The 26409-nt window shown below is 46.4% G+C and overlaps 1 protein-coding gene across 3 annotated transcripts in view; it reads right to left on the bottom strand.

Moving 5' to 3' along the window:
- The window catches only part of nrg1 (neuregulin 1), a 191253-nt gene that overhangs the window by 140543 nt on the left and 24301 nt on the right, over positions 1 to 26409 (bottom strand). For all 3 annotated transcript variants that reach the window (XM_078534464.1, XM_078534387.1, XM_078534547.1), the window contains exons 2-3: positions 17124 to 17304; positions 4623 to 4741 (exon numbers count right to left, since the gene is read on the bottom strand). In XM_078534464.1, the coding sequence (XP_078390590.1) occupies positions 4623 to 4741; positions 17124 to 17304 (300 nt within the window). The remainder of the gene's footprint in view (positions 1 to 4622; positions 4742 to 17123; positions 17305 to 26409) is intronic.

Below are 26409 nucleotides of genomic sequence, written 5' to 3'. Positions count from 1 at the left end.
ACAGCTTCTGTGCTTTAGCTGATAACGCAAAGAGGTTTCCAGTTACTGCAGAGATCTTTCTGTTCCTCACATTTCAGGCAGGGAACTTCTTGCCAAAAAACCAAAAAGCTTAAGCAGAAAAAAAGGAAGAATCTGTGCAAATGACACCCCGTGTGTGAGCACAGCGAGTGGATCAGAGCTTCCAGACTGCTGTATACTTTTTAAAAGGGAGTTAATGCTTTAAATTGGGGAAGTCTTTTCCCCTCAATTAAACTTTTCAGATTTAGTCATTAAGATAATGCACACAAAGCACTGTATTTCATGCATGAATGACCTCGCACATGTTCAAAATAGCCTGGACACATGCCATCCAAGATACACAAAAATGCATTCCCAACTGTGTCGCATCTAGTTGTATTTTGCAGCAGAATGGATTCCAACAAGTCTTTCATGGTGTCAGTCATTTTCATGCTATGGTCACTGATGTCGCTTCTACTCCCACATTTTTAAATGTAAAAATAGCATTTTCAATTGGGATTGAAAAACTATCCAAGTAATGCAACTCAACTCATAAAAAAGGGAGAGAGATGACTCCCAGTGCCAGCTAGCCTTGTTTTCTAACTAACATCGTTCATGTTTGAACTATTCCAGGACATGGGACATGCCTTTTTAACAAGCATCAATGGATTTATCCAAGGACTTCAATATGCCAAAAGCACAGATATAACAGCCTTGTCCAACATATACTTAGTGCCGTGAAACTAGAAACGCTTAAATCAGATCCTCTTTCAGACTTGCTAACACAGGCCAAACATAACACCTGCTGTCAGCCTCAATAAATGTTATTTAATCTGAGTATTAAAAAATAGATTTCAAAATGTGAGCACCAAATATATGATTCTCCGCAGACCGCTTGGATTCGGAGAAAACATTTGTTTCTGGCAAAGCTTCACTTCAAGTTCTTGAAATTATGTTAAAAGCCCTACTGATCCTCTCAAAGCATGGCACGCCCCACTCCATATATTCAATGGAAAATGTGAGATTTGAAAAAAGGACGGAAATCTGCCTGCGGCTGTGCATTTGAAACCTGTGCACTTTTAGTCACCTGAAGGCGTAATTCAAAGAGCAAAGATGTTTACATAGAGGATAAAGAATTTAGGGAGTCAACAGCAGATGATCCTTCCAGGAACGTCTCAGCTGATGTCATAAACTGCGAGAGCAAAGTTAAATGGTCTTCACCAAGGGAAGTCTTCCAATCAGTGCTCACGGTTTGGTTTAGAATCTGTCCCAGTAGTTATATTCTACCCCGTTTTTCTGACTTTTGTGAAAGAGCCAATGGCCATCAAACCCCAACGATAATGACACCCTGTGGCAATGAGATCTTAGGAAAGCAATGTGGAATCAACAGAGAATACAATTTGCCTTAAGGGTGATTTGTTGTAACGTGCAGTGTCTCTAGTCCCTTTTTTTGTACTGAAGTAGTAAGAACTTGCCCACTTTCATGTAATAATGTTGCATTTTTTTCCACTGGTGGGGTGGAGACAAGAGCAAGCATCAAGAGAGAAATGATCTTGCGCAGTATAGCATAACAGCATTAATACTAAGACTATTTCCCATGGCAAAAATAGGACCACAATTTTAAACAAACAAACAAAGGAAGTTTGTTGGCAGCTGACTCACCTGTACAGAGGCTTTTAGCCTTTACTAGTTGATCTCCCATGGCTTTCCATCAAGGGAGTCACCACCAAGTATAGTCTTCAGGTGCAGTAGGAAGATAGGAACACAAGAGCAGCAGTAGGCCATTTGGCCCTTCGAGCCTGCTCCACCATTCAACAAGATCATGGCTGATCTGGCTGTGGTCTCAGCTCCACTTCCCTGTCTGGCCCCCATAACCCTTGACTCCTTTGCCTAACAAAAATCTATCTAACTCAACCTTGAATAAATTTAAAAGACCCAGCCCTCCACTAGTTTTTGGGGAAGAGAATTCCATACACCAGCGACCCTTTGGGAGAAAAGGTCTCTCCTCATCTCTGTCACATAAGGAAGACCTCTTATTTTTAAACCATGTCCCCAGTTTTAGTCTCCCCCAAAAGAGGCAACATCCTCTGGGTATCCACCCTACCAAGTCCTTTTAATTTTATCCTTAGCTCCCACCTATCCCTGATCTTCTGTCTTGCTCCACCCCGTCTTAAATAACATCAAATCCATCACATTCCTACTTCTCTTTAGCTCTGAAGAGGAGTCATACGGACTCGAAATGTTAACCCTGTTTCTCTCTCCGCAAATGCTGCCAGAGCTGCTTTTTTTGTTTTCATTTCAGATTTCCAGCACCCTTTCAGGATCTTATGTTTCAATAAGATCATACTTCATTCTTCTAAACGCCAACGGGTATAGACCTAACCTCTTCAACCTTTCTTCATAAGACAACCCCTTCATCCCAGAAATGAGTCCAGTGAACCTTCTAACCACAGTGCAATTAAAAGGCAAGGGGAAATTGGACCAGGGAGCACAGAGATAACTTGATGCCCATTTTAAAGTATGTTCTTAGTTTTGAAAATGCATTCTAAGTTCCTATGTCCACATTTATAATGGAAGTTCCCCATGCAAACTTGTCACAGTGTAATTACACCCTCCTGCCATTAGCGGTGCTGCAGAGCTTGCACTAAGGGGGAAGGTGGCATCATAGTATGACAAATGGACATAACTAATTTCCTTTATAAAAATGGACACAGTAATTTATAATGAAAACAGTTCACAGGAAACGTTGTGCGGATTTAAGGAGGGAGCAATTAGTCTTTTCTGGTAGAGAAGAATTGACAATAGTGAATTGGCCAATTTTTGCTTCCACAGAATGAGATAAAAATCAGGTGGGGTGTAAAATGGGCTGTCAATTCATTACTGTCCATTTTGAACCATCCCTCGAAACCAACTTCACCCTTGTTACAGGCAGGGGGGGCTTTAATTTAAACAGCACTAATTTCTCTTCTCACCACCCGTCCGTAGACAGGTGCTTCGATTTGCTTACACCTTTATAAGCCGTGGCGTATTTCTCAACCCCTCAGTTTTGGCGTGATCCAATTTCTATTAATAACCCCACAGCAAACTCGAGATAGGATGAACTCAAAGGGTTAGTTAATTTGCGCATACTTGAATGTGTGGGTGGGGGAGGGGGTGGTCACAGCATTGCCCCCTTCGCATACTTACAGTAAAAGAAGAGAGAAAAAGTAAAAGAAAAGAAAGATTTACAGTGCAGAGACCATAGAGAAAATAAATATTGTTTCACATGGGTCTAGAGTCCAGAATCAAAGTCCAATGACGTATTCCTTCATGGAGGTCTGCAGGCTGAAGATTGATGCTGTATAATTCACTTTTCAGGTGGAGTTGGCTTCATATGATGAGACAGGCAGGCAGAGATGAATCAGCCTTGTAGGCAATGGTACAGAAGTTCCAGTAGAAACAGCGTAGATGGGGCCAGGCCCCTTTTCTGTGATATTGCTCGTTAGTTGGTAAAATGGCAGACTGAGATTTTGCAGTACGGAAAGGCAATATAGCTGGTTCCAAAAGCTAGAGATCCACATCACATGACTCCCACCTCTCCACGATGTTTTTAGCAAGGGATGTGTGTCCCTCGTCCGAGTCCTCGAGATGGTAAAATGTCTCGACCATTAAGACTTGAAAGGAAGTTTGGGGGTCCCTTGTCCTAGCAGACAAGTAGACTCCGGTAGGCCAGTTTGGGTTATGAAATACAGATGGCCTTTTTATAGTTCTCTTTGAATTTGGTCTTTGCAGCCCATAGGGGGTCGTTAGTGTCTCTTCAGAGGTAATGAGGTGCAAGTTTCTTCAATACTGCCATGGGAGCTCCTTTCGTTCGACAGTCACAGACTGACATAGCTTCAGCCATCTTTAAAGATCTTTGTCCAGTTTTAAAAATTTTATAAATAGCCATGAGGATATCTACATATGTTTTTTTTTTAAATATACAGTGTGAGGTCTTGGTCCCCACACAACCAAGATTTTTAACATATTGTACTATATTTAGGCATATGCGCATTGTCAGGACTCTATTCCTTATTGGAGCATCGCTTGATGATTGATAGCCTAGAAAATTCAGTTTAGTAGCCCTTAGCCCCATACCTTTTGGTGACACATCAGATTAGTGAGACAAAAAAGCCCATCACTGCAATTTGCAATGCATTGCAAAATACAACACTAAAACATTTCCATCACTAGGCAAAACAACAAGTAACTTGGCTTTTAAGTCTCATATATTATATAGTTATGCATAAAAATTGGATTTGTTTGATGTTCTTTCATTGTTCTATACAGAAATGCTAATAATTCACGTTTAGTATAAGAGATTGCATTATTTAAGCCATTACTATCGAATAAAGCCTCTCAGCGGCTTTAGGCACTGGGCCAACTGATATCACAGGACACGTTTCTAAATTTTTCTACTCTTTGTTCCTTACACAGTCAATTGTAAAATGTTAACTCCCCCATTGACTTCTCCCTATCACAGGGAATTTGGTGTGTTGAGCCAACATGGGGTAAACAGAGTGAATGCAAATGTCAAAAGTAATAATTCCAAGCCTGAGTTGCACAGACACACTTCCAATGACATGAAACAATGCAAATGTTCTTACCAGGTGTTACAGCTATGTTGCTTATAGACCGGTCTTCACCCTGCTGATTGACAGCTTCACATGTATATTCTCCGGCATGTGATGGCTTCACTTTCCTTATCAGAAGTTCCGATTCCTTCCTGTAAAAGCAGGCAAAAGCCAATTTCACTTTGGGACAGACAACAGGAGGAAAATAAAACTAACACACACCTGAAGACCTGGACGGACATCACTACAGCGGAGAGGTGAATGGGTGTCACTGCAGTGGAGAGGTGAATGGGTGTCACTGCAGTGGACAGGTGAATGGGTGTCACTACAGTGGAGAGGTGAATGGGTGTCACTGCAGTGGAGAGGTGAATGGGTGTCACTACAGTGGAGAGGTGATTGGGTGTCACTACAGTGGAGAGGTGAATGGGTGTCACTACAGCAGAGAGGTGAATGGGTGTCACTACAGCAGAGAGGTGAATGGGTGTCACTGCAGTGGAGAGGTGAATGGGTGTCACTGCAGTGGAGAGGTGAATGGGTGTCATTGCAGTGGAGAGGTGAATGGATGTCACTGCAGCGGAGAGGTGAATGGGTGTCACTGCAGTGGACAGGTGAATGGGTGTCACTACAGTGGACAGGTGAATGGGTGTCACTACAGTGGAGAGGTGAATGGGTGTCACTACAGTGGAGAGGTGAATGGGTGTCACTGCAGTGGAGAGGTGATTGGGTGTCACTGCAGTGGAGAGGTGAATGGGTGTCACTGCAGTGGAGAGGTGATTGGGTGTCACTGCAGTGGAGAGGTGATTGGGTGTCACTGCAGTGGAGAGGTGAATGGGTGTCACTGCAGTGGAGAGGTGAATGGGTGTCACTGCAGTGGAGAGGTGAATGGGTGTCACTGCAGTGGAGAGGTGAATGGGTGTCACTGCAGTGGAGAGGTGAATGGGTGTCACTGCAGTGGAGAGGTGATTGGGTGTCACTACAGTGGAGAGGTGAATGGGTGTCACTACAGCAGAGAGGTGAATGGGTGTCACTGCAGTGGAGAGGTGAATGGGTGTCACTGCAGTGGAGAGGTGATTGGGTGTCCCTCAGTAAGGAAGGGAATAGACATTTTTGAAGTAGCTATGGGAAAATTTTGGTCTGCAGATTAAACAATGATAAAAATGATAAATGCTGCAGAGCCAAAATATTCACCAATACAGAAATGCTAAACTACTGCAGGCCTCTTCGATAATAGCAAATTACTTAAACAATAATATAGAAAATGAAGCTTTCCATGCTGGAAATCTGTTTCAGTTTAGTTCCAGGTATATTTTAGTGTTGCAGGATTATTTCTGCGTAGAGATGCTAGAGTTTTCACTGATACTTGTAACCCAGACGTCCTTGACAAAAGGTGCCTCGCAAAGACACACCTCACACACCAAGAAAGACTCTGACCAATCAGACATAACGCATTGGCTAACTAAGGATGCTCTTCAGAGCTTGGGTTTAAAAATCTTGTTGGATTATACAGAAAAGTTAATTCCACGTTTAACTGAGTAATAGTTGTTTGCTGATGACATTTTGTGACAAAGATAAGGAAATTCTCCAGCTCTGACACCCTTTATTTTTGTACTCCCGCTAAAACTGGCAAAGTGAAATCGCTGGGCAGAATTCTCCCAGATTTGCAATAAGTGCAGTAACAGGCGTGTGAAAAACACATTTTACCCGCCGGCCGCAATGGTGGATTTTCACGCGATATCATTCCCTTCCTGACGCGACCTGCCTCATTAATAACGCATTCATGGGAAACAGGCCGGATCGCTGGCGGGCAGGCTCGGATTTGCCCGCCACAACGTGACCTCAGCGCTTCCTCAGCTCCGGGCGCCATAGTTAAAAGTTCACCAGAGCGCAGCCTAGTTCATGTCTACAGACCAGGACTGCTCCAGATGGCCTCAAAAGCAAAGGTTACGGTTACCCTCAAATTTAGTGAGGCCTCTCTGGGGTGCCTGCTGGATGCAGTGGAAGGAAGGCTGCCACAAACCCCTCTACCCCCGCACTGCCTGCAGGATATCCACCAGAGTCATTGATCTGGGAGGCGGTGGTCAGCGGTGGTCAGCGCCAGTGGAGCATAGAGGAGCTCAGCCGAGCAGTGCAGGAAGAGGATGAATACTCTCGTCCGTTCCCCCAGGGTAAGTCAACCACTTCATCACTCTCAGCATGCACTTCCAAACCCGTCACACATCCACAGGGATCTCACACCCCAAGGGACAACACCGCTAACACTCACACACACCTTCACCTCTCCATCAGGCTCATACCCTCTGGAGCTCGCTTCCTTATCCTGTCCATGGCTCCGCTCACCACACAAACATTCCACACAGTGGCATGTGTCCTGCTCACACTCTCTCCATCTGTTTCCATGCAGGAGAAGCTGACCCACAACATGAGGGAGAGGCCCCAGACCGGGGGTGGAGTGGCCAACATTAGGCCCCTCACTCACTTTGAGGAGTATGCCATCGTGCTGACTGGTGAAGACGTGGACCGTGCCTGCGGTGACAGTGAGGTCAGTTGCAAACACCCACGTGACGATCCTACGCCAGCTCATCCCTCTCTCAACACAACTGTGAGTGCTCTCTCTCCTGCTTTTGACTCTGCGGCCGAGCACTAATTATCTCGACTTTGGTTCACAGGGAGCTCTGCCAAGCTACCAATGCCCTCAGTCAACCAGTCCCTCAGCTCCACCCAGATCTTCACTTCCAGCGAAGAGGACACCCCCTCCGTTGAAGAGCTGGAAATATGCAGCCTGGAAGCACCAGCGCAGAGATACACACCTCGGTGGGACCGAGATCTAGAGCAGGCTCAGGTTCACAATCTGGTGGTCACCACACGGACACGTGTCCGCAGCAAGGGGAGGCAGGTTCAGCCGAGCTCTTTGGCGCATGGAGGACTGCTGGGGAAGGGACATCTCTGCGGTCTGAATCAGTTGATGATATTCAGCCTTCCAACTTATTGTGGAGAGTCAGCAGAAGGCGGGGGAACATCACGTAGAGCTGTTGGAAGCCCTCAACAGAGTGGCGTGCGAGTTGGAGGAGCGTGTCCGCTTGCTCTCCAATGAAGTGGTGCCCACATGTGCATGCATGGAGGTCTCCATGGGAAGGATGGTGGACGTCATTGAGATCCTGGTCCAGCAGAATGCATAGATGTGCGCAGACCTGCACTCCATCGCAATAGCCATGGGTGAATTCCTGCAGCGGCAATGCGGGAGGGAAACAAGGCACCTCGATGTCCCTCCAGGTGCTCCTTCCCCTCAAGGAGTCAGGCCGCGGCTCTCGGGCACCCAAAGGGAGGAGAAGCAGCAGCTGGACACCCCTGGGTCATCCACTGAGGAATCTCAGAGGCTGTCCGCTCCCTCTGAGTTCTCTTTACCTGTGACCCCCTCAACCTCCTCCTCTGTCACTGCAGAGAAAGCAACTGGCCCACAGTAGGACAGCCAAAGCAAGCCAGAGCCCCCAAGGCCTCGGCTCTCCAGAGGACGCACACCAAAGTCATCAGAGGCAACAGGACCAGCCATTGCACAGGCTGTCTCCACCCCTGCTGAGGATGTCAGGGCAGCATCTAGAAGAAGTAGTGGGCCTAGAAGGTTAACAAATTCTGAGCACAAGTGGTGGCACAGGTGAACACATTTTGTCACTTTATAATGTGAAAATATATTCACTTTCTCCGATAATGTGTAATGTTGTCTTTCAGCTTCATTGACAGGCTTTGCGAACCCTCCCGCTGACTCCCTCCCCAGCTAGCAATTCAGCTGCAATCAGCCAGACCATGAGTGAATTTGGAGGGAGAAGTGTGTGTGGGGCAGGGCCTTTCATAGCCTCGTGCAAGCACCCCCACCCCACCCCCACCCCACACCCCCCCCCACCCACCCCCCCCCCCCCACCACAACACAGGTGGAGCCTTCATCCATCACGCTCATCTCACTGTCTCGAGTATTTTCATTGCTGTCTGCTGGGCTTCTCTTTCGGTTGTCTGTCCGAGCTGACCTGCATCTACGCCCACCCACTGATCGCCAACACGCGGCTCCGCTCACTTTTGATCTGCACAGCATTGTAGTCATTAAATATTTCATCAGCTCCCCCATCCTTTCCCCTCCCCAAGTCACTCATGTCCTTTCCTCCATCACAATCCACCTCCCTGGCACCACCTTCCACCTCTCCGCCATTACCCCACAGCCTTGTCATTCCAGGATGTCCAGGTGAACGTGCACGTTCCCTGCCTTCCTGAAAATCCCAACTCCATCTACATTGACCTCCCCGGCCTCCTCTTTCCCACCCTCAGGGTCCGTGTTTGCCTCTGTGTCCCCACCAACTACCCTCACCGCCCCTTCTATCGGTACCAATGCACCCTCACCCTCCCACCCTACCTGCTCCCTCTGCCCCCTCTCACCCTCACCATTCCATCCCCCCACCTCCACCCGGAGTTTGCTCCGCAGGAGACAGTCATTCACTCCACAGACGCCTCCCTTGTGCGTTCACCTGGACATTCTGCCACCCCAAATTACTCCTTCCTCCACCCTTACTCTCTCCTCCACTCTTACTCCTTCCCCCTCCAAACTTCCTCCTCTGCCCGGACACCGTTCCCCCTCCGTACACCCTCCTCCCCCAGACTCCTTCCCCCTCCATACACCCTCCTCCCCCAGACTCCTTCCCCCTCCGTACACCCTCCTCCCCCAGACTCCTTCCCCCTCCATACACCCTCCTCCCCCAGACTCCTTCCCCCTCCATACACCCTCCTTCCCCAGACTCCTTCCCCCTCCATACACCACCCTCCCCCAGACTCCTTCCCCCTCCATACACCCTCCTCCCCCAGACTCCTTCCCCCTCCATACACCCTCCTCCCCCAGACTCCTTCCCCCTCCATACACCCTCCTCCCCCAGACTCCTTCCCCCTCCGTACACCCTCCTTTACATCTTCCTCCCCCCTTACACCTACCTCTCCACTTGCACCATTCTCCCGTTATGCCCTCATGCCCTCATACTCCCACCTCCCACCGGACACCTTGGGCCCCCCCCTCCACCGACAGCCTCAACCCCCTGTCCCCTCCCCACGCCACAACTTCAGTGACCCTCCCAGCCTCAATCTCCGACACCTTTTCCCTTCCCCCTCCCAACCTCAAACCCCCCCGGTACACCTTCCTCTCCCACTCACGCCTGGACCTTCCTCTCCACCAACCCCCTCCCCCTAACTTCACCGATCAGCCGCACCAGCCCATGGCGAAGGCCACGAAATTCCGAAGCAGGTCCGAAGCATGAACGGAGACCACCGAAGATGGTACGAGCCCACGGGGAAGTCCATGAAGTTCCAAAGCCTCAGCAAAGTCGAAGCTGCTGCGTGGAGACCTCGCACCTTCCAAGAGCTGCTTCATGGCAGAGCCATGTCCACAAGGATCCACCCACCGGGCCATGGACGTGATCCTCCAGGGTCCGGTAGGTGGAGGGCTCCAGCATCTTCTTCTCCTTGGGCCTAGGCGATCTGAGCTAGGGCCTAACGGTAAGGCCCAACTTTTGCACACGGCACTTGCCCAGATGTGCTCTGTTCCGATGTGTTTGCCCGCTTGCGTAATGGTAAATCGGGCGTGGGGGGGTAACAATTCCGGTTGGGCATCAGCGGGATGCATATTGGGTTCACGCCGGCCTCTAGCAGGATTCGCGATCTGCCGTGGCGGACATCATCGGATGATCCTGCTGTGATTTCACGCTGGCATGAAACCAATTTCTGCCCCTCCCGCCGAATTGTTTCCCCCCCTCCACCCACCCACCCTGCCCACCATGACACCCACCACCAACAGGAGCAGAAAATTCCGGCCACTAATGTTTTTAAAAAGAACACTTGAGGCAGTCTAATTTTTATGAAGGCAAGGGCTTCAGCTCAAGTCTGTCTAGATTCAAGCATGCTAGCCTGCTTAAAGCTTATCCCGCTCTCTCAATTTGCTTATCCCTCCTGTGGAGGGTGCGGGGGGAGAGTATGTGGGGAAGGGGAAGCATAACCTCATAATACTGACGCCATCTTCTCCCCCTCCCTCAGCAGCTCAGCAGAGAGGAAGAACGCGTGAACATGCACATATTGTGTGCACCTGTGTGCGTGAAAAATTACAATATAAATACAAGCTAATTGCAGAAGCAAAACCACATCCCACTGTTCAGCAGCAGAGCATACTGTGCACCATCTCAAGGATGGAGAAAGACAGTTCTTTAACCCCACTGAGCGAGACATTACGGGCAGCATGCACCATGAAATATTAATAAAATTCTTTTTGTGAATCATTTATAAATTCATGCGTGTTGGGTACTTTCAGTCAACAAAATGGATGAGTCTAGGAAAATACATTCTCGAAACTTTCGGGGACTGGAAAGGGGAGGGGGCAGGGTCTCACTGACATTATATCTTTGCCGCTTAATGTTTTACACCAAGCTCGGAGCGAAATTTGCTTCCAAGGCTTCTTGCAAGTGCTCTGCACGTGCTGTTCGTCACCAGGTGTTGGAAGCCTTTGAGTTCCATATTTCAATGTGATCCGTGGCCATGTTACAGTCAGTTGCCCATCTGACAGCAAGCACATTACCTGTCAAAACACAGCATCAATGGGCCGCTGTATACAGTGTCTCTCATCATGGTACTCCCACCCTAATCCACAGAGGTCCACACAAACCATTCAACGAACTCAACAGGATGGACACTTGTAAAGATGGATAGTGGTGTGTGCCTGACTGTGAAACTATCAAGCTAGTCAACCATTCGAAGGCTCTCCCAATGTTCCCATCCATGGGAATATTTGGGCAGCTGAATGGATATTGCCTGCTTTATACTATCACCCAAAAACATAATGATTGTGCGTGACTTTTTGGAGAGAAGGGAAACTTAAAGCAGCAACAAATTACTGTCACACTGAGTCAACTGTGTGGGAATTGGGGAGTATATCTGAGCTAAGACAGCCACTCTCCTTAGGTGATGCAGAACAAGACTGCAAACCTGTAATCAGAGACAAATGTTTAACTGGCAAAGATAAAAGAGGAAAGTGCGTTCCTTTAACAGCACCTTCTTCACTGAGTGTCCAAAAGAGAGCAAGACCTACAATATTGCAGCTTACTTGGAGTCCAATAGAGCACAGTCCCCATCATAAACGTTGGGTGTTGTATCATATTTAAATGATCCAAACACTCGTGGCACTCAAACCCACGGCATGTTGATTCAAAAGTGACATTCTCTTGCTTTCCACTCCAGAGACTTGAGCACATAATCCAGTTTTAATATTCCAGCACAGCACTGAGGTAGTGCTGCACTGCCAGAGGTACCATCTTTCAGGTGAGACATTAAGCTAAGGTTGAGTGTGTCCTCCCATAAAAGATGTCATGGTATGATTCAAAGAAGAGTAGGAGAGTTCTCACAGACCTCCAGGTCAATGCTTATCCTGCAGTGTGGATTGTCTGGGTTTTGGAAATGCAATGCTGTACTGCTTAACTGGCTTGCCATAGTCATGTGACTCTGCTATGAGGCACTCTGCTTCTGGGGTCGGACATCATAAGATCAGTTCAATAAAGGCCTCTCACAAACACACACTAAAGAAGGCTGCTGTCCTCAAACTTGAAACATAGACCATTAAAACAGACTATCGGGACATAAGCACCATGAAGGAACTTGCTGTGCACAACTTGGCTGCCATATTTCCGACATTTCAGCAGTGACTACACTTCACTTTACATTGGCTGTGAGTCACTTTGGGAAGTCCTGAGGTCATGAGAAACATTATACAAATACAAGTCTCTTATTTTTTTAAGAGAATAAAAAATACCCTCTTGAAATCAACCATAAGTACAATTTTTAAAATTATTTTTACTTTGTTCACTGTTTGATTAAGTTCAAACTACAGACACCAGGTTTGATCCCTGTGTGTGCTGTGTTAGCTAATCTCAGCCAAAGGTGAAAGGGGTGCTACAACTCACTTCAGTGTCTGTGGGCTGAAGGAGGGAAACACCAGCCTGGGTTATCGTTCCAAGTCACCAGAATATCTAATGACATATGTGTGCTTGTCGACAGAATAAAATGGGTCTTCTCTGCGATGCTCCCTTGGTCAAATATCCTACTGACAGTTACTGTTCCATCACTCATGGAGAAAAGCTATTTGAGTGATTATGAGAGGCACATTAACCCAGAAGACTTCAGGGATGGAAATTGGAACAATTTAAAAAGATCATTGGACTCAGATTTATTCATTGACTTTAGCCATAGAATCATAGAATGGTTACAGCACAGAAGCAGGCCATTCGGCCCGTCGTGTCCGTGTTGGCTCTCACTGAGCTACTCAGCTAATCCCAATCTCTTGTCCTTTCACAGTAGCCCTGCATACTTCTCCCTCTTTAGATAATTATCTAATTCCCTTTGAAAGCCACAGATGAATCAGTCTCCACCACACTCTCAGGCAACGCATTCCAGCTCCAACTATTTGTTACATTAAAAACATTTTTCCTCGTGTTGCCTTTGGTTCTTTTGCCAATCGCCTTAAATTAATGTCCTCTGATTCTCAACCCTTTCACCAACGGCAACAGTTTCTCCTTATCCCCTTATCTATCAAATCTCCTCTCAACCTGCTTTTAGCTAAAGACAAGAGCCCCATCCTTGTAACTGAAGTCGCTCATCTCCAGAACCGTTCTCTACAGATTAATTTAGCCTCTCGACCTGTTAAGCTGAGAAATGTCTCATAGCTACCCCTCCCCCCATTGCTCCAACAAAGATGACATCAGCATTCGCTGTTCAAACAAGCACATTCCAAAATCAATAACAAGGCAGATTTTTTTAAAAAATGCATGTTAATATTAATGACTTTTTATAAGGCAGTTAATGTTCCTGTAGTACAATGTAAGGGAACAAAACAACGATTGGTACTGCCAGTCCTTCATTGCAAATCAATAGTCCTTTAGTTGTATCATGCACCATCTTCAAATAGAAAAGATAATGGAACTGCAAGACTGCATTATTACAGAAAGTTCTCTTTTATGAACACATATTAGTTAGCCCTTTGCGAGTTTAAAACAGAAACTTAATCTTGGAGGTCAGATAACAAACAATGAAGCTTTATGCCCTTTGTTGATAGTTTCACAGCTCAGCTTCAAAATGGTTTCTTCATTCATTTTCTTTTGTCCGTTGACATCTCCATCTCTGCCCATGCCTTAACTTTTCTGCTGTGGAAATCTCGTCCAGCTGTTACCTCCATACTTGACTGTTCCACCGCAGTCCTAGCTTGAGTTCATCCAAAATTCAGCTGTCCATATCCTAACCCATCACCTTGTACTTTCAGACCTCGGCTCCCAGTCACCAATACCTCCATTTTGAAATTCTCTTCCTCACGTTTAAATCCTTTTCTGGTCTCATCCCTTCCAAGTCCGACATTCCTCCAGGTTTGGATTCTGTGCATCCCCCACTCTCTTGGCCGCACCATTGGTGGGTGTGTCTTCAGCCTTCTAGGCCCTAAGTTCTGGAGTTCCCTCCCTGAACCTCTCTGCCTCTCTATCCCTTTTAAGACCATTCTCAAAGTCTACCTTTCTGACGAAGCTTTTAGTCACCCCTAATGCAGGAGTTGTGGGGTATGAGAGATTGGAGGGCTTTGTAAATGAGGGTTTGAAATCAATTCGCTGGGGTGTGGAGAGTTGGTGGAGGTTGACTGCTTATTTCCACACCGAAACATTGTCTACATCCATCCTTGACTCATCACTACTAAAACACTCATCCAGACCATTGCCACCTGGGAGTCAGTCTCCACTCTACTCAAACTCCAACCTATCCATGACTCAGCCACCTGCCACTCACTATCGCCCCAGCTTGCCCACTTTTGAAGGCTAAGTGGTAAAGGTGGAGCCCTCAAAGGAAAATAAATGAGGCAGATTGAAATGGGATCCAGAGATGAGGAAGGTAAAGTGGACCTAACTTACCCAGTAGGAATCTGACAGAATCAAATTGGCCGCCTGTTTACAGCCCGCCCAATTTTGAAGTAAAATCCAACAAATGTAAAATTGGCACTAAAGCCTCAGTTTACCTTCAGGCTTAAGTTAATATCACCCCCAACAATAATTCAAAGAAAGAAACACTGGGCAGCCCACCTTTTGGCTAAACAGCACAATAAACAATGTGTTTCTAAAGCTCTGCTTTATTCTGCAGGATAGTTTAGAGGGATTTATAGAGCATAAAGCAAGCCATTTATAGTGGTTAGACAGAAGGGAATACTTCAGGGAACATTCAGAAAAGCTGCATTTATGAATCTAGCCCCAGTAACTACATGAGGTGAAGCTTGGAGCACAATGAGGTTCAATTTTAAATCACCACCTATCTCTTTGTTGATCTCAGAGAGGAAGAAAGAGAGTGGAAAGAGTGAGAGAGAGTGGAGAGAGAGAGAGAGAGTAGAGAGAGAGAGAGAGAGAGAGTGTGGCGAGGGAGATAGAGAGTGGCGAGGGAGAGAGAGAGTGGTGAGAGAGAGAGAGTGGCAAGAGAGAGAGAATGGCGAGAGAGAGAGAATGGCGAGAGAGAGAGAATGGCGAGAGAGAATGGCGAGAGAGAGAGAGTGGCGAGAGAGAGAGAGTGGCGAGAGAGAGAGAGAGAGAGGCGAGAGAGAATGGCGAGAGAGAGTGGCGAGAGAGAGTGGCGAGAGAGAGTGGCGAGAGAGAGTGGCGAGAGAGAGTGGCGAGAGAGAGTGGCGAGAGAGAGTGGCGAGAGAGAGTGGCGAGAGAGAGTGGCGAGAGAGAATGGCGAGAGAGAGTGGCGAGAGGGTGTGGCGAGAGGGTGTGGCGAGAAGGTGTGGCGAGAGGGTGTGGCGAGAGGGTGTGGCGAGAGGGTGTGGCGAGAGAGTATATATACCCTATATGTAGAGAGTGAGAGAGTGAGTGTGAGAGAGAGAGTGAGGGAGCAAGACAGAGGCCTGAGATAATGGGAAAGCATTCAGGTGCCTAAATTCTACCAAACAGGGGCCACTTGGAGGTGAAGCAGGTAAAATTATGTTTCAGAACTGCTACTCATTTAGAAGAGCATGCTATTCTTAAAAGTTACCACCCAAAGTTGCAAGAGACGCATTCAGCCCCAAAATTGTGAAAGAAACAATAATTTAAACCTACGTAATGCCATAATTTCCCAGTAGCACAAGCTACCAGCAAACAAAAAGACATCTGGAAGTGTCAAACAGGCTATCTCTTTTAAAGGGCCATTGTCCTCCAAGATGTGGTTAGAATTTGCGGATGAGACAAAGCTTGGGAGTGTTGTGAACTGCGAGGAGGATGGTGTGGAACTTAAAGAGGACATAGATAATGCAGGAACAGGAAGACTTGGGTGTATACGTGCATAGATCATTGAAGATGGCAGGACAGGTGGAGAGAGCAATTAATAAATCATATTGTATCCTGGGCTTTATTAATAGGGGCATAGAGTACAAGAGCAAGGAGGTTATGTTGAATTTATATAAGACACTCGTAAGACCTCAGCTGGAGTATTGTGTACAGTTCTGGGCAACACATTGTAGGAAGGATGTGAACACATTGGTGAGAGGGCAGAAGAGGTTTACAAAAATCCCTGGTTCCAGGGATGAGAAACTTCAGCTATGAAGATAGATTGGAGAGGTTGGGACTGTTCTCCTGGAGAGAAGGTGGCTGAGAGGAGATGTTCAAAATCATGACGGGGATGAACAGAGTATATAGGGTGCTATTCCCGCTCATAAAAGAATCAAGAACAAGAGAGCACAGATTTAAAGTGATTTGCAAAAGGAGCAAATGTGACGTGAGAAAAAACTATTTTCACACGAGTAGTTCGGGTCTGGAATGCACTGCCTAGAAGTGTGGTGGAGGCAGGTTCAATCGAGGCATTCAAGAGGGCATTAGGTGATTATTTGAATAGAAACAATGTGCAAGGGTACGGGGGAAAGGCAGGGCAATGGCACTAGGTCATAATCCTCACTTGAAGAGCCAGGGCAGACAGGATGGGCCGAAAGGCCTCCTTCTGTGCCGTTAAAATTTTGTGATTCTGAGAGTTGAGTAACATGACATTTTTGCTGCGACAATGCCACACGAGTGACATCTCATTTGTTCGTGAGATGTGGACAACACCAGCAGGGGGTCACATTTACTGCTCATCCCCAGCTATCAAGAGTGGGACTGGATTCATGCGGTGAACAGGGTTTCATCAGCAAAGGACGTTAGTGAGCAGTTGGATTTTCACTTCAAACCTGTGGCCTTCATGGTGCTGGCCCACAAATTACCACAATTATTTAACTCAATTATGCAACCTGGCATCATGGGGCAACTTGGCATTTACAACCTCCAGGTTACTAATCCAGGATCATAAGCACTCTACTTACTGTACCCAGGAGATGGAAAATACCCACAGGGCATATTTATAGTCAAATAAGGAAAGATTGGTCAAATAACAAATAAGATGAAGACACTGCCCCTTTTATCAAGGGATACGTCTGATGAAATAGCTGTTGAGCCAGTTATAATTCCAGAAAGATACCAAATGCCGAATTGGACATACCTTTTCTTTTTCTTAATCCTGATTTCTTTGGATTTTTTATTACCGATCAGCTCTTTGCCATCCTTATACCATTTGAAGGTGGGCTGTGGATAGCCTGAAATGGCTTCACATCTCAATACGAGCTTCTTCCCCTCGTTCACCACCACATCACTCCTCAGTGGTTTTATCTTTGGAGCTGAAGCTGTGAGGTAAAAGGAGAAAGGGGCGACCGGTTAATCTGCTGTTTCCCAAGAGTGAAGCAACATGACTATTCATAGGCGCAGCCACTCAGTCCCTCAATCATTACTTTAAACTGGCTGGAATAATACAAAGCCCATCTATGACAGTATAATGCTATTACCCGTAGGGGTGGACTTACAACTGGATACGCAGTCATAAACCCGGCATTGCAAATTGTCCACCCATTTCGGAAAATGCCGAATTTTCATCTCCATGGATTTTGAAGGAGTTCTGGAATTACAACTCATTCCCGGGGGGGGAACAGCTCAAAACCGCCCGTTTTAAACCAGATCTTCCTGGCTGCGTAAAACCCTATCGCCCCTTTCACACTACCTCCCACATGTACTTCACTCGCTGAAGTCAAAATTTAAGGAGCAACACCATGAGTCAAAACGACATCAAAGAGATGAAACCAGAAGAACGAAGGAGGCTGATGCTGTCTTAAGGTGTTACAATTAAAATAGTTTCCAAGAACTTTTGACAATGTTGCAAATGGATGCCTATTTCTTTGTTCACCTTTAATGCTACATTGAACAAACCAGACATTGCCCGTCACTTGGAGCCCCCACCATTGATGACACGACCCTCTGGAAGAAATCACTAATTTACTAGAACTGAGCAAGAGAGAGAGGTTTGTGAAAACATAATAATTAATTATGATACAGTAATATTGTGATTTGGTAATTACGATACTATTATGATAAGATGCTCCCACTTGTGGCAGAGACCAAAACGAGAGGCCATAAATATAAATTAGTCACTAATAAATCCAATAGGAACTCAGGAGAAACTTCTTTATCAAGAGCGTGGTTAGAATATGGCACTTGCTACCACAAGGCATAGTTGAGGTAGATATAATAGATGCAATTAAGGGGAAGCTAGGTACACACATGAGGGAGAAAGGAATAGAAGGATATACTGATAAAGTTAGGTGAAGAGGGATCGGGGGAAGCTCGTTTGGAGCATTAACACTGCATGTTTCTGTGCTGAATGTTCTCTGCAATTCCACATAAATCTGCAGGTCTTTTAGAATTCAAATGTGCATTTAGAAGTAAAATCCAGATGGGAAGATTTTATTCTGAACGTTGTATAAAAGATCAATATAAAAGCGCTTATCATTTGGGAGAAAGCTGACAGAGATCACACTGATTTGAATTCCTATGAAGTCAATATTTGGAGCCTTTCAACAGCCAATGCACAACTTTCATTAATTGCTTTAATTACAAAGACACCTGGAAGCCAATTATATGCATCGTTCTCATTATAGTCGTCACTGGCCCAGCTGCCTTGAGCTCCCGCAACATCTGCACAATAATAACCCATACACTCCTCATTAACAAACAGTTCAAATGTGCGGCACTGAAGTGTTGTGCTCATTTAAATTCAATTATCTTCAAAATGTTCAAATAAAAGCTTTTCTTTTTAGAATAAAAACAAATATCTTGGAAGGCGTTCAAAATGGCTGAAGCACAACAGCATCATTTTGGTATTCAGGGCAAATTAGCAATGAGGGCTCTGAAATTACACAGTGGGATACAAACTCTTAATCTGTTCAAATGCGATTCCTCTCTCTCTGCTAGCTTCTCAGAGGGATTGACACACTTTTGTTTCAATTTGAAAGTTCTCAATGTGTCCAAGTCCCTCCATGGCCTCGCCCTGCTCCATCTCCAAAACCTTCCCCAGCGCTACAACGGTCCCAGATCTCTACGTTCCTCCAATTCTGGCCTCTAGCATATCCCAATGCTATTGCACCAGTGGCCGCTCCTTCAGCTGCCTTGGCCCTAAGCTCTGGAATTCCCTCCTAAACCTCCCTGCCTCTTTCTCTCTCCTTTTTTAAGACCCTCCTTCTCAACTAAGCCTGTCCCAATATCACCTTATGGCTTGGTGTCAAATTTTCTCTAAAGATTTTAAGTTGCTTATCGGGTGAAGCCCTCTTGTCAATACCTTTCCTCCTCTCCCCTTCCCCAGGCATCATTGCACATGTGAACTCCTTTGTCAAGTAGGAAAGCATCCCACAGTACGAAGGGTATAAGGCCTATCGATACAGCCTCTATTTTGCTTCTGTTACCGTGTGGAAGCGTCTGACCTTGACCCACTGCTGTTCTGTGACAGAGACTTCAGCACACAATCCAAGCCGAAAATTCAGCACAATACTGAGGGAGTGCTGCAATATTACAGATGCTATCTTTCAGATGGACTCCTTCTAACAATAAGACAGTGTGATTTTTAAAGTGTTTCATTTAGTGAAGCACCATTTCTTCATTCTCTTGAAGCAGAAATTAAAGCAACATAAATTATACGGTAACACAATTGTTTCAATCATTTCAAAGTGATAGCTCTCTTGCCCTGACTCAGGAGGTTGTGGGTTCAAGGCCCACTCAGAGATTTGAGCACATATTCTTGGCTGACATAGCAGTGCCGTATTGAGAGGGTGCAGCGCTGTAGGACATACTGCCTTTCAGCTGCGATGTTAAATCAAGGCCCCCCCACCACCCCTTCGCACCCCCCCACTGCAAAAGATCCGATGGTACTAGTTGAAGGAGCGCAACAGAGCTTTCCCTGGTGCCCTGGGCAAACATTTAACCCTTAACCAATATCACTAATGCAGGTTGCCTGGCCATTATCACATGGGGAACTTGCTGTGTGACCTTTTATACAACAAAAACCTGAACACCACCTCAGGGAGAAAACTTCTGAGCAACCAAATTAACAAATTAACCAAATTGAACCAACTTAACAAAATGAGATAAGGGGGCAAAACAAAATCTCAAAGGAAACTCGGGTGAGTCTTTAAATCGATTAACTCAGTAAAAACAACTTGAGCAGGGACCTCCTGCTCACACACCTGCCGGGAGCAATGATCAAGGAATTGCTTGGTTCTCCATAAAACAAAAATCAGCAAATGAGGGTAAGGGGTGGGAATCTCCATGATAGACACTTCTGTTTGTGTAATGTTGCACACTAGGACCACAGGGACAAAGATCTCCCACTCAATTTCCTTCTTTGAAAAAGTTACAGTGGGGTGAAATTCAATATTGGCAGAGTTTGGGGAACACAAGACTGGCTTAGCAATCGGCTACCTGTTTCACACATCACCCGAAATTCCTTCCCACTGAAGTCCAATCAACTGTGTACAGTTTTAGTCCTTTACCAAGGGAAGGATAGACTGTGAGGGATGCAATTAAGATTCACAACATTGATTCCTGGGATGTCATAAAGAGTGATTGAGGGGAACGACCCTATGTTCTCTGAAATTTAGAAGAATGAGAGGTGGGGGGGATTTTAGAGATGGGTGTGAGGATGGCTCACCCTACTCCCCCACGCCCCTCCCCCAACCCCCTCCACATCCACCTGGATGCAAAGCCAGTGTGGAGCTGACCCACTCCATACCGGCCTGCCCCGCAGCCATAATGCGCTGCGGGTGGGATTAACAAGGCCAGTGTGGGACATCCATCCCTTACTGAGCAGGAAGTCCCGCCTTCTGGAGCAGCCGGCCAATCCAATCAGTCCTGGCAGCGTTAGTGGCTGCGACTGGGATTGCAAGAAGAGGAGAAAGTAGACCCTCTGCATCCCCGAAGCCTGTAAGTTTGGGGTCTCGGGCTGGGAGAGTTTTGGCTGGTCAGGGAAGGGAATGGGGGGGTGCGGGGGCAGGGGCTGGGTTTAAGACTGGGGGCCTTCGGAAGAAGAGGGGGATTCAATCTTAGGAGAGGCCGCTCCCCTGATCTGCAAAGGGCAGCCCCCAAAGATCGAGCTCCCCCCTGCCCCTTCCTTCCGGCCTTTGAAGAAGATAGTGGAAAAATCGGGCTTCCCGCTCCTGCCATTTTATACCATCCTACAAATGTTTTGTGGCACCGACCGGTATATTATCAGGGACCGTTGGCTTGGTAACAGGCCTAACTGACCCTTGATTCCCTATCCAAATACGGCGGCCAGGCTGCCGATTTCGGCTCCCGCCCAGACCCCCTATTATGGGAATGAGCTCGAGGGGGATTGGGTGGGAAGGTAGGTACCCACCTTATTTTATGTGCTCCCCCCCTGCCCCACCCTAACTGTCGGAAACGTGTCCGGCAGGGCTACGTAAAATGCAGCCCGTAACCTTATTGAATCATACGGTATTCTTAAGAGGGTAGATTCTGAGAGGCTGTTTGCTTCGAATGGGGAGTTTAAAATTAGGCGTTATGCGGTGAACTTTAAATCCCAAAAATTGGGAAGTTGAAATCCAGTGAGATCTTCAAGTATTGAAAATCTGAACCCAATCCACCTCCAACCCACCCAATTCCAGATTTAGCAAAGGCAGGTTGGCCATTTAAGATAGTTTAATGAGGTAGGCCACGGCTGAATTAACCTGTTTTGCAGGTTTAACCCCAGCCAGGTAGGTTTTCCACACCTTGGGGAAACCCAACAGCACAAGGGAGGCAAAGACAGCTCGGGACTTTACAGCACCGATCGTGGGCCAAGAGGAACAGGGAAGCTTTCCCCTAAACCCCAGCCCTCCCCAAGCTTAACTTCTTCCCTTGGAGCACACCCCACCAAGGGATCAGACATCCTCCCAAGGGGTCAGGGAATCTTTTACATTCCAACTATCCCAGAGAGTTGTGGATGCTCAGCCACAAGTACATTCCAGACTGAGAACAACAGGCTTTTTGGTATTAGGGGCATCGAGGAATATGGAGAAAGGGTGGGAAAGTGCAGTTGAAGGAGAAGATCAGCCATGATCTTATTGAATGGCAGAGCGGGCCAAAGGACTGTATGGCCGACTCCTGCTTCTGCTTCTCAAATGCTTTCAACAAACCTTCTGCTTGTTGCTAAGAGAGTCACAACTTTAGCTGGCTGAGCTCACTGGTGAGCAGCGATGAATACGTTGGCAAAAGGCAGTCTGTGTGGCCACGAATCACCAGATGAATTAGACATGTAAAGTTAATGTGAGAGCGGAAACCGTGTTGAACTCATGTGCTGTACTTGTATGCACACAATGATATGCAACATGATCAATGGAAATTAGCAAAAATTATTGTCTGGGCAAAGGGTCATTTATGAAATTGCAATAGCTTGTCAAGTGGCAAATGGTACATTAACATTCAGTTCCAATGTTTCAGAATTTCAAATGAGAATTAAATTATAATTAAAAGAATTGCACCAGGCATAATTAAGCAAATTTCCACCCCATTCTTAGCGTAAGCAAGAGGTTTACTATCAGTGTAAACAAGGAGAGGGTCCCACATTGGGCATTGAAAGATCCTGATTCTTGGCAGCTCAAGGCTGGTCCATTATGACTTCCACCATAACTCACAGTGATCGCTGCTATAAATCTGCCCACAGTCAATCACAAGTGAAGAGGACTGCAACAAGAAAGCTGTTTTGCAGTACTTCAAGTGTTATTCTTGGTTCAGTTGCTAGCATTCCAGCTCTGAGTTAAAAGGTCACAATATCAGGACTTGACGAGCACATAATCCAGGCTAAAATAAAAAAGATAAAAACAAAAAACTGCGGATGCTGGAAATCCAAAACAAAAACAGAAACAGAAATACCTGGAAAAACTCAGCAGGTCTGGCAGCATCGGCGGAGGAGAGCACAGTTGACGTTTCGAGTCCTCATGACCCTTCAACAGAACTAAGTAAAATTAGGAAAGGGGTGAAATATAAGCTGGTTTAAGGGGTGGTGGGGGGGTGGTTTGTTGGGACAAGCAAGCAGTGATAGGAGGAGATAACCAAAAGCTGTCACTGACAAAAGATCAAAGAGGTGTTGAAGGTGGTGATATTATCTAAAGGAATGTGCTAATTAAGAGTATAAGACAGGACAGATAAGGTACAGATAGCTCTAGTGGGGGTGGGGGAATACTAAAAGGTAGCAATAAACAATGGTGGAAAATACATTTAAAATTAGTGGAAATAGGTGGGAAAAGAAAAAATCTATATAAATTATTGGAAAAAACAAAAAGGAGGGGGAAGAAACGGGAAGGGAGTGGGGATGGAGGAGAGATTTCAAGATCTAAAATTGTTGAACTCAATATTCAGTCCGGAAGGCTGTAAAGTGACTAGTCGGAAGTTGAGGTGCTGTTCCTCCAGTTTGCGTTGAGCTTCACTGGAACAATGCAGCAAGCCAAGGACAGACATGTGGGTAAGAGAGCAGGGTGGAGTGTTGAAATGGCAAGAGACAGGGAGGTCTGGGTCATTCTTGCGGACAGACCGAAGGTGTTCTGCAAAGCCGTCACCCAGTCTGCGTTTGGTCTCTCCAGTGTAGAGGAAACCGCATTGGGAGCAATGAATGCAGTAGACTAAGTTGGGGGAAATGCAAGTGAAATGCTGCTTCACTTGAAAGGAGTGTTTGGGCCCTTGGACGGTGAGGAGAGAGGAACTGAAGGGGCAGGTGTTACATCTTCTGCGTTTGCATGGGGAGGTGCTGTGGGAGGAGGAGTAGGGGGTGATGGAGGAGTGGACCAGGGTGTCACGGAGGGAACGATCCCTACGGAATGCCGCCAGTGGGGGGTGAAGGGAAGATGGGTTTGGTGGTGGCATCATGCTGGAGTTGGCGGAAATGGCGGAGGATGATCCTTTGAATGCGGAGGCTGGTGGGGTGATAAGTGAGGACAAGGGGGACCCTATCATGTTTCTGGGAGGAAGGAGAAGGCGTGAGGGCGGATGCGTGGGAGATGGGCCGGACACGGTTGAGGGCCCTGTCAACCACCGTGGGTGGAAAACCTCGGTTAAGGAAGAAGGAGGACATGTCAGAGGAACTGTTTTTGAAAGTAGCATCATCAGAACAGATGCGACGGAGGCGAAGGAACTGAGAGAATGGGATGGAGTCCTTACAGGAAGCGGGGTGTGAGGAGCTGTAGTCAAGGTAGCTGTGGGAGTCGGTAGGCTTGTAATGGATATTGGTGGACAGTCTATCACCAGAAATTGAGACAGAGAGGTCAAGGAAGGGAAGGGAAGTGTCAGAGATGGACCATGTGAAAATGATGGAGGGGTGGAGATTGGAAGCAAAATTAATAAATTTTATCACCACCATCAACAACTCTTTGTTCTTTTGTCTGTGACAGATTTTGGTTATCTCCTCCTATCACTGGCTGCTTGTCCCAACAAACCCCCCCCCCCCCCTTAAACCAGCTTATATTTCACCCCTTTCCTATTTCTACTTAGTTCTGTTGAAGGGTCATGAGGACTCGACTGTGCTCTTCTCCGCCGTTGCTGCCAGACCTGCTGAGTTTTTCCAGGTATTTCTGTTTCTGTTTTTGTTTTACATAATCCAGGCTGATGTTTCAGGGCAGTACAGTGCTGCACTGTCAGATGTTCCATCATTCAGATGCAGCATCAAAATGAAAGCCTCATCTACCTGCTTAAAGATCCCACAGCACTACTCAAACAGGGGCAGGGAAGCTTTTCCCCAGTTGTCCTGTCCAACAGTTATCCTTCAACCAACTCCAGCAAAAACAGATTAACTGGTCATTTATTTCACTGCTTTCCTGCTGTGTCTAAGTTGCCTTCCACACTTACACCGCAACAGTGACTACACTTCAAAAGTAATTACTTGGCTGTGAGGTGTCCCGAGGATGTGAAAAATGCTATATAAATGCAAGCTGTTTCATTGTAAAGATAATGGGGGTATTTATAGAACACCCGACAGAACTGTGCTGATGGCAAAGGGGGAAAGATGGGACAATAGGCAAACTTCCTCCGTAATATTCTTCAGGATTGGTTTACCTCAGCTTGCAACTCACTGCACACCGTCTAACTCCTGTCTGCTACCTGTACCTACAGGAAAGTTACAGCTGGATCACTGACCTTCACTGGGCCTGGAAGATCCTGTGTCCCTGGGCACAGACTCAGGGCAATCTGTCCTACTGGGCACAAACAGTTCACATGGATTCTGGTCCCCAGCACAGACCCTTTGATAATTGCGAATAAAAACCCAAATAAGTAACCAAAAGATATCCGTTACAAAACAAAGATGAACTGTTTAACACGGATATGGTCATTTACACTGATCAAGGTGAACCGGTCTTGCAAGACACTTTATATTGGTTACAAAAAGAGGTCATACGACAGTATGGTTCTCAACATCACAATATCAGTGTTTTGTCAACTGTGTTTACTGTCAAATACCTCTCCACACAGCTTGTACTTCAGCAGATGAGTTGAGAGTGCCAAGAATGCTTGAAAGTTCCTCACTTTTCCTTTCGGAAGTAGACCAAAACATTACCTCAGGACCAGGACCAACAGTAACTGTAGTCAGTCAGACACGTGGCCAGACACCATTCCAAAACCCAGATAAGGTTTTCAGCAGAACTTGGATGGGTGATTGGTCCTGCCAATGTAAATACTTTGGGAAACGTTCGCAATTGTGTATAACCAGCCACATTTTCCGCCCATTCATTCCACTTGAGGAAATCCGGTGACCGAGTCTGTGACACCCAGGCTGCTGACCTGCTCTTGACTGAATTGGGTCACCGTGTGTACGAGCGACTGCTTTCAAAGTCAAGAGTGCACTCGAGGTACAAAACATCGACTGAGCTGAACAGGGAGACTAATGCACAGTGAGTCACTGCCGCTTACAATTAGACTGTGCTTTAGCCCCTTGAGTAAGTCACAGATAAGGCAGCAAACAGGAACTGAATTATAGAGTGATGTGTGGATACGGGTGTCAAGAGCTGGCAAGTGGATGCAAGGAAACTCATACGAGTCCAGACAGTCCATCCAGTCTGTTCTTTAAGAGATTATGATTCATACCGTGGTCAATATAACAACCCTACTCTGGAAATTAGTTGCTGCGCAATGCTGCACTTTGATTTATTGAAGTGTCCCACAGAATGCATGAGACAGTATCCAAATCTAGTCATCCAAATCTATCTACCTTCTAATTAAGAATAGAAATATTATACTGTGAAAAACATAAAACAACCAAGGTCGTTATCTATGGAGGGCTAGGGAAGATGCAGAGGAATCACCTGAAGAATCCAATCTTAACAGCAGGGTCTCATTTTAACATGGGGCCTAGTCCTAGCACTTATTGATCAGCTTCAGGCTGTCAATCTCCTGGCCCAGGATCCAGCTCCTGGAGGCCTAAGGCC

This window comes from Cetorhinus maximus, chromosome 1 (genome assembly GCF_964194155.1).
Source record: "Cetorhinus maximus chromosome 1, sCetMax3.hap1.1, whole genome shotgun sequence".
NCBI classification, from domain to species: domain Eukaryota; kingdom Metazoa; phylum Chordata; class Chondrichthyes; order Lamniformes; family Cetorhinidae; genus Cetorhinus; species Cetorhinus maximus.
Note: the sequence above shows the minus strand (reverse complement) of the source record. Positions and strands in the feature narration are given on the sequence as shown.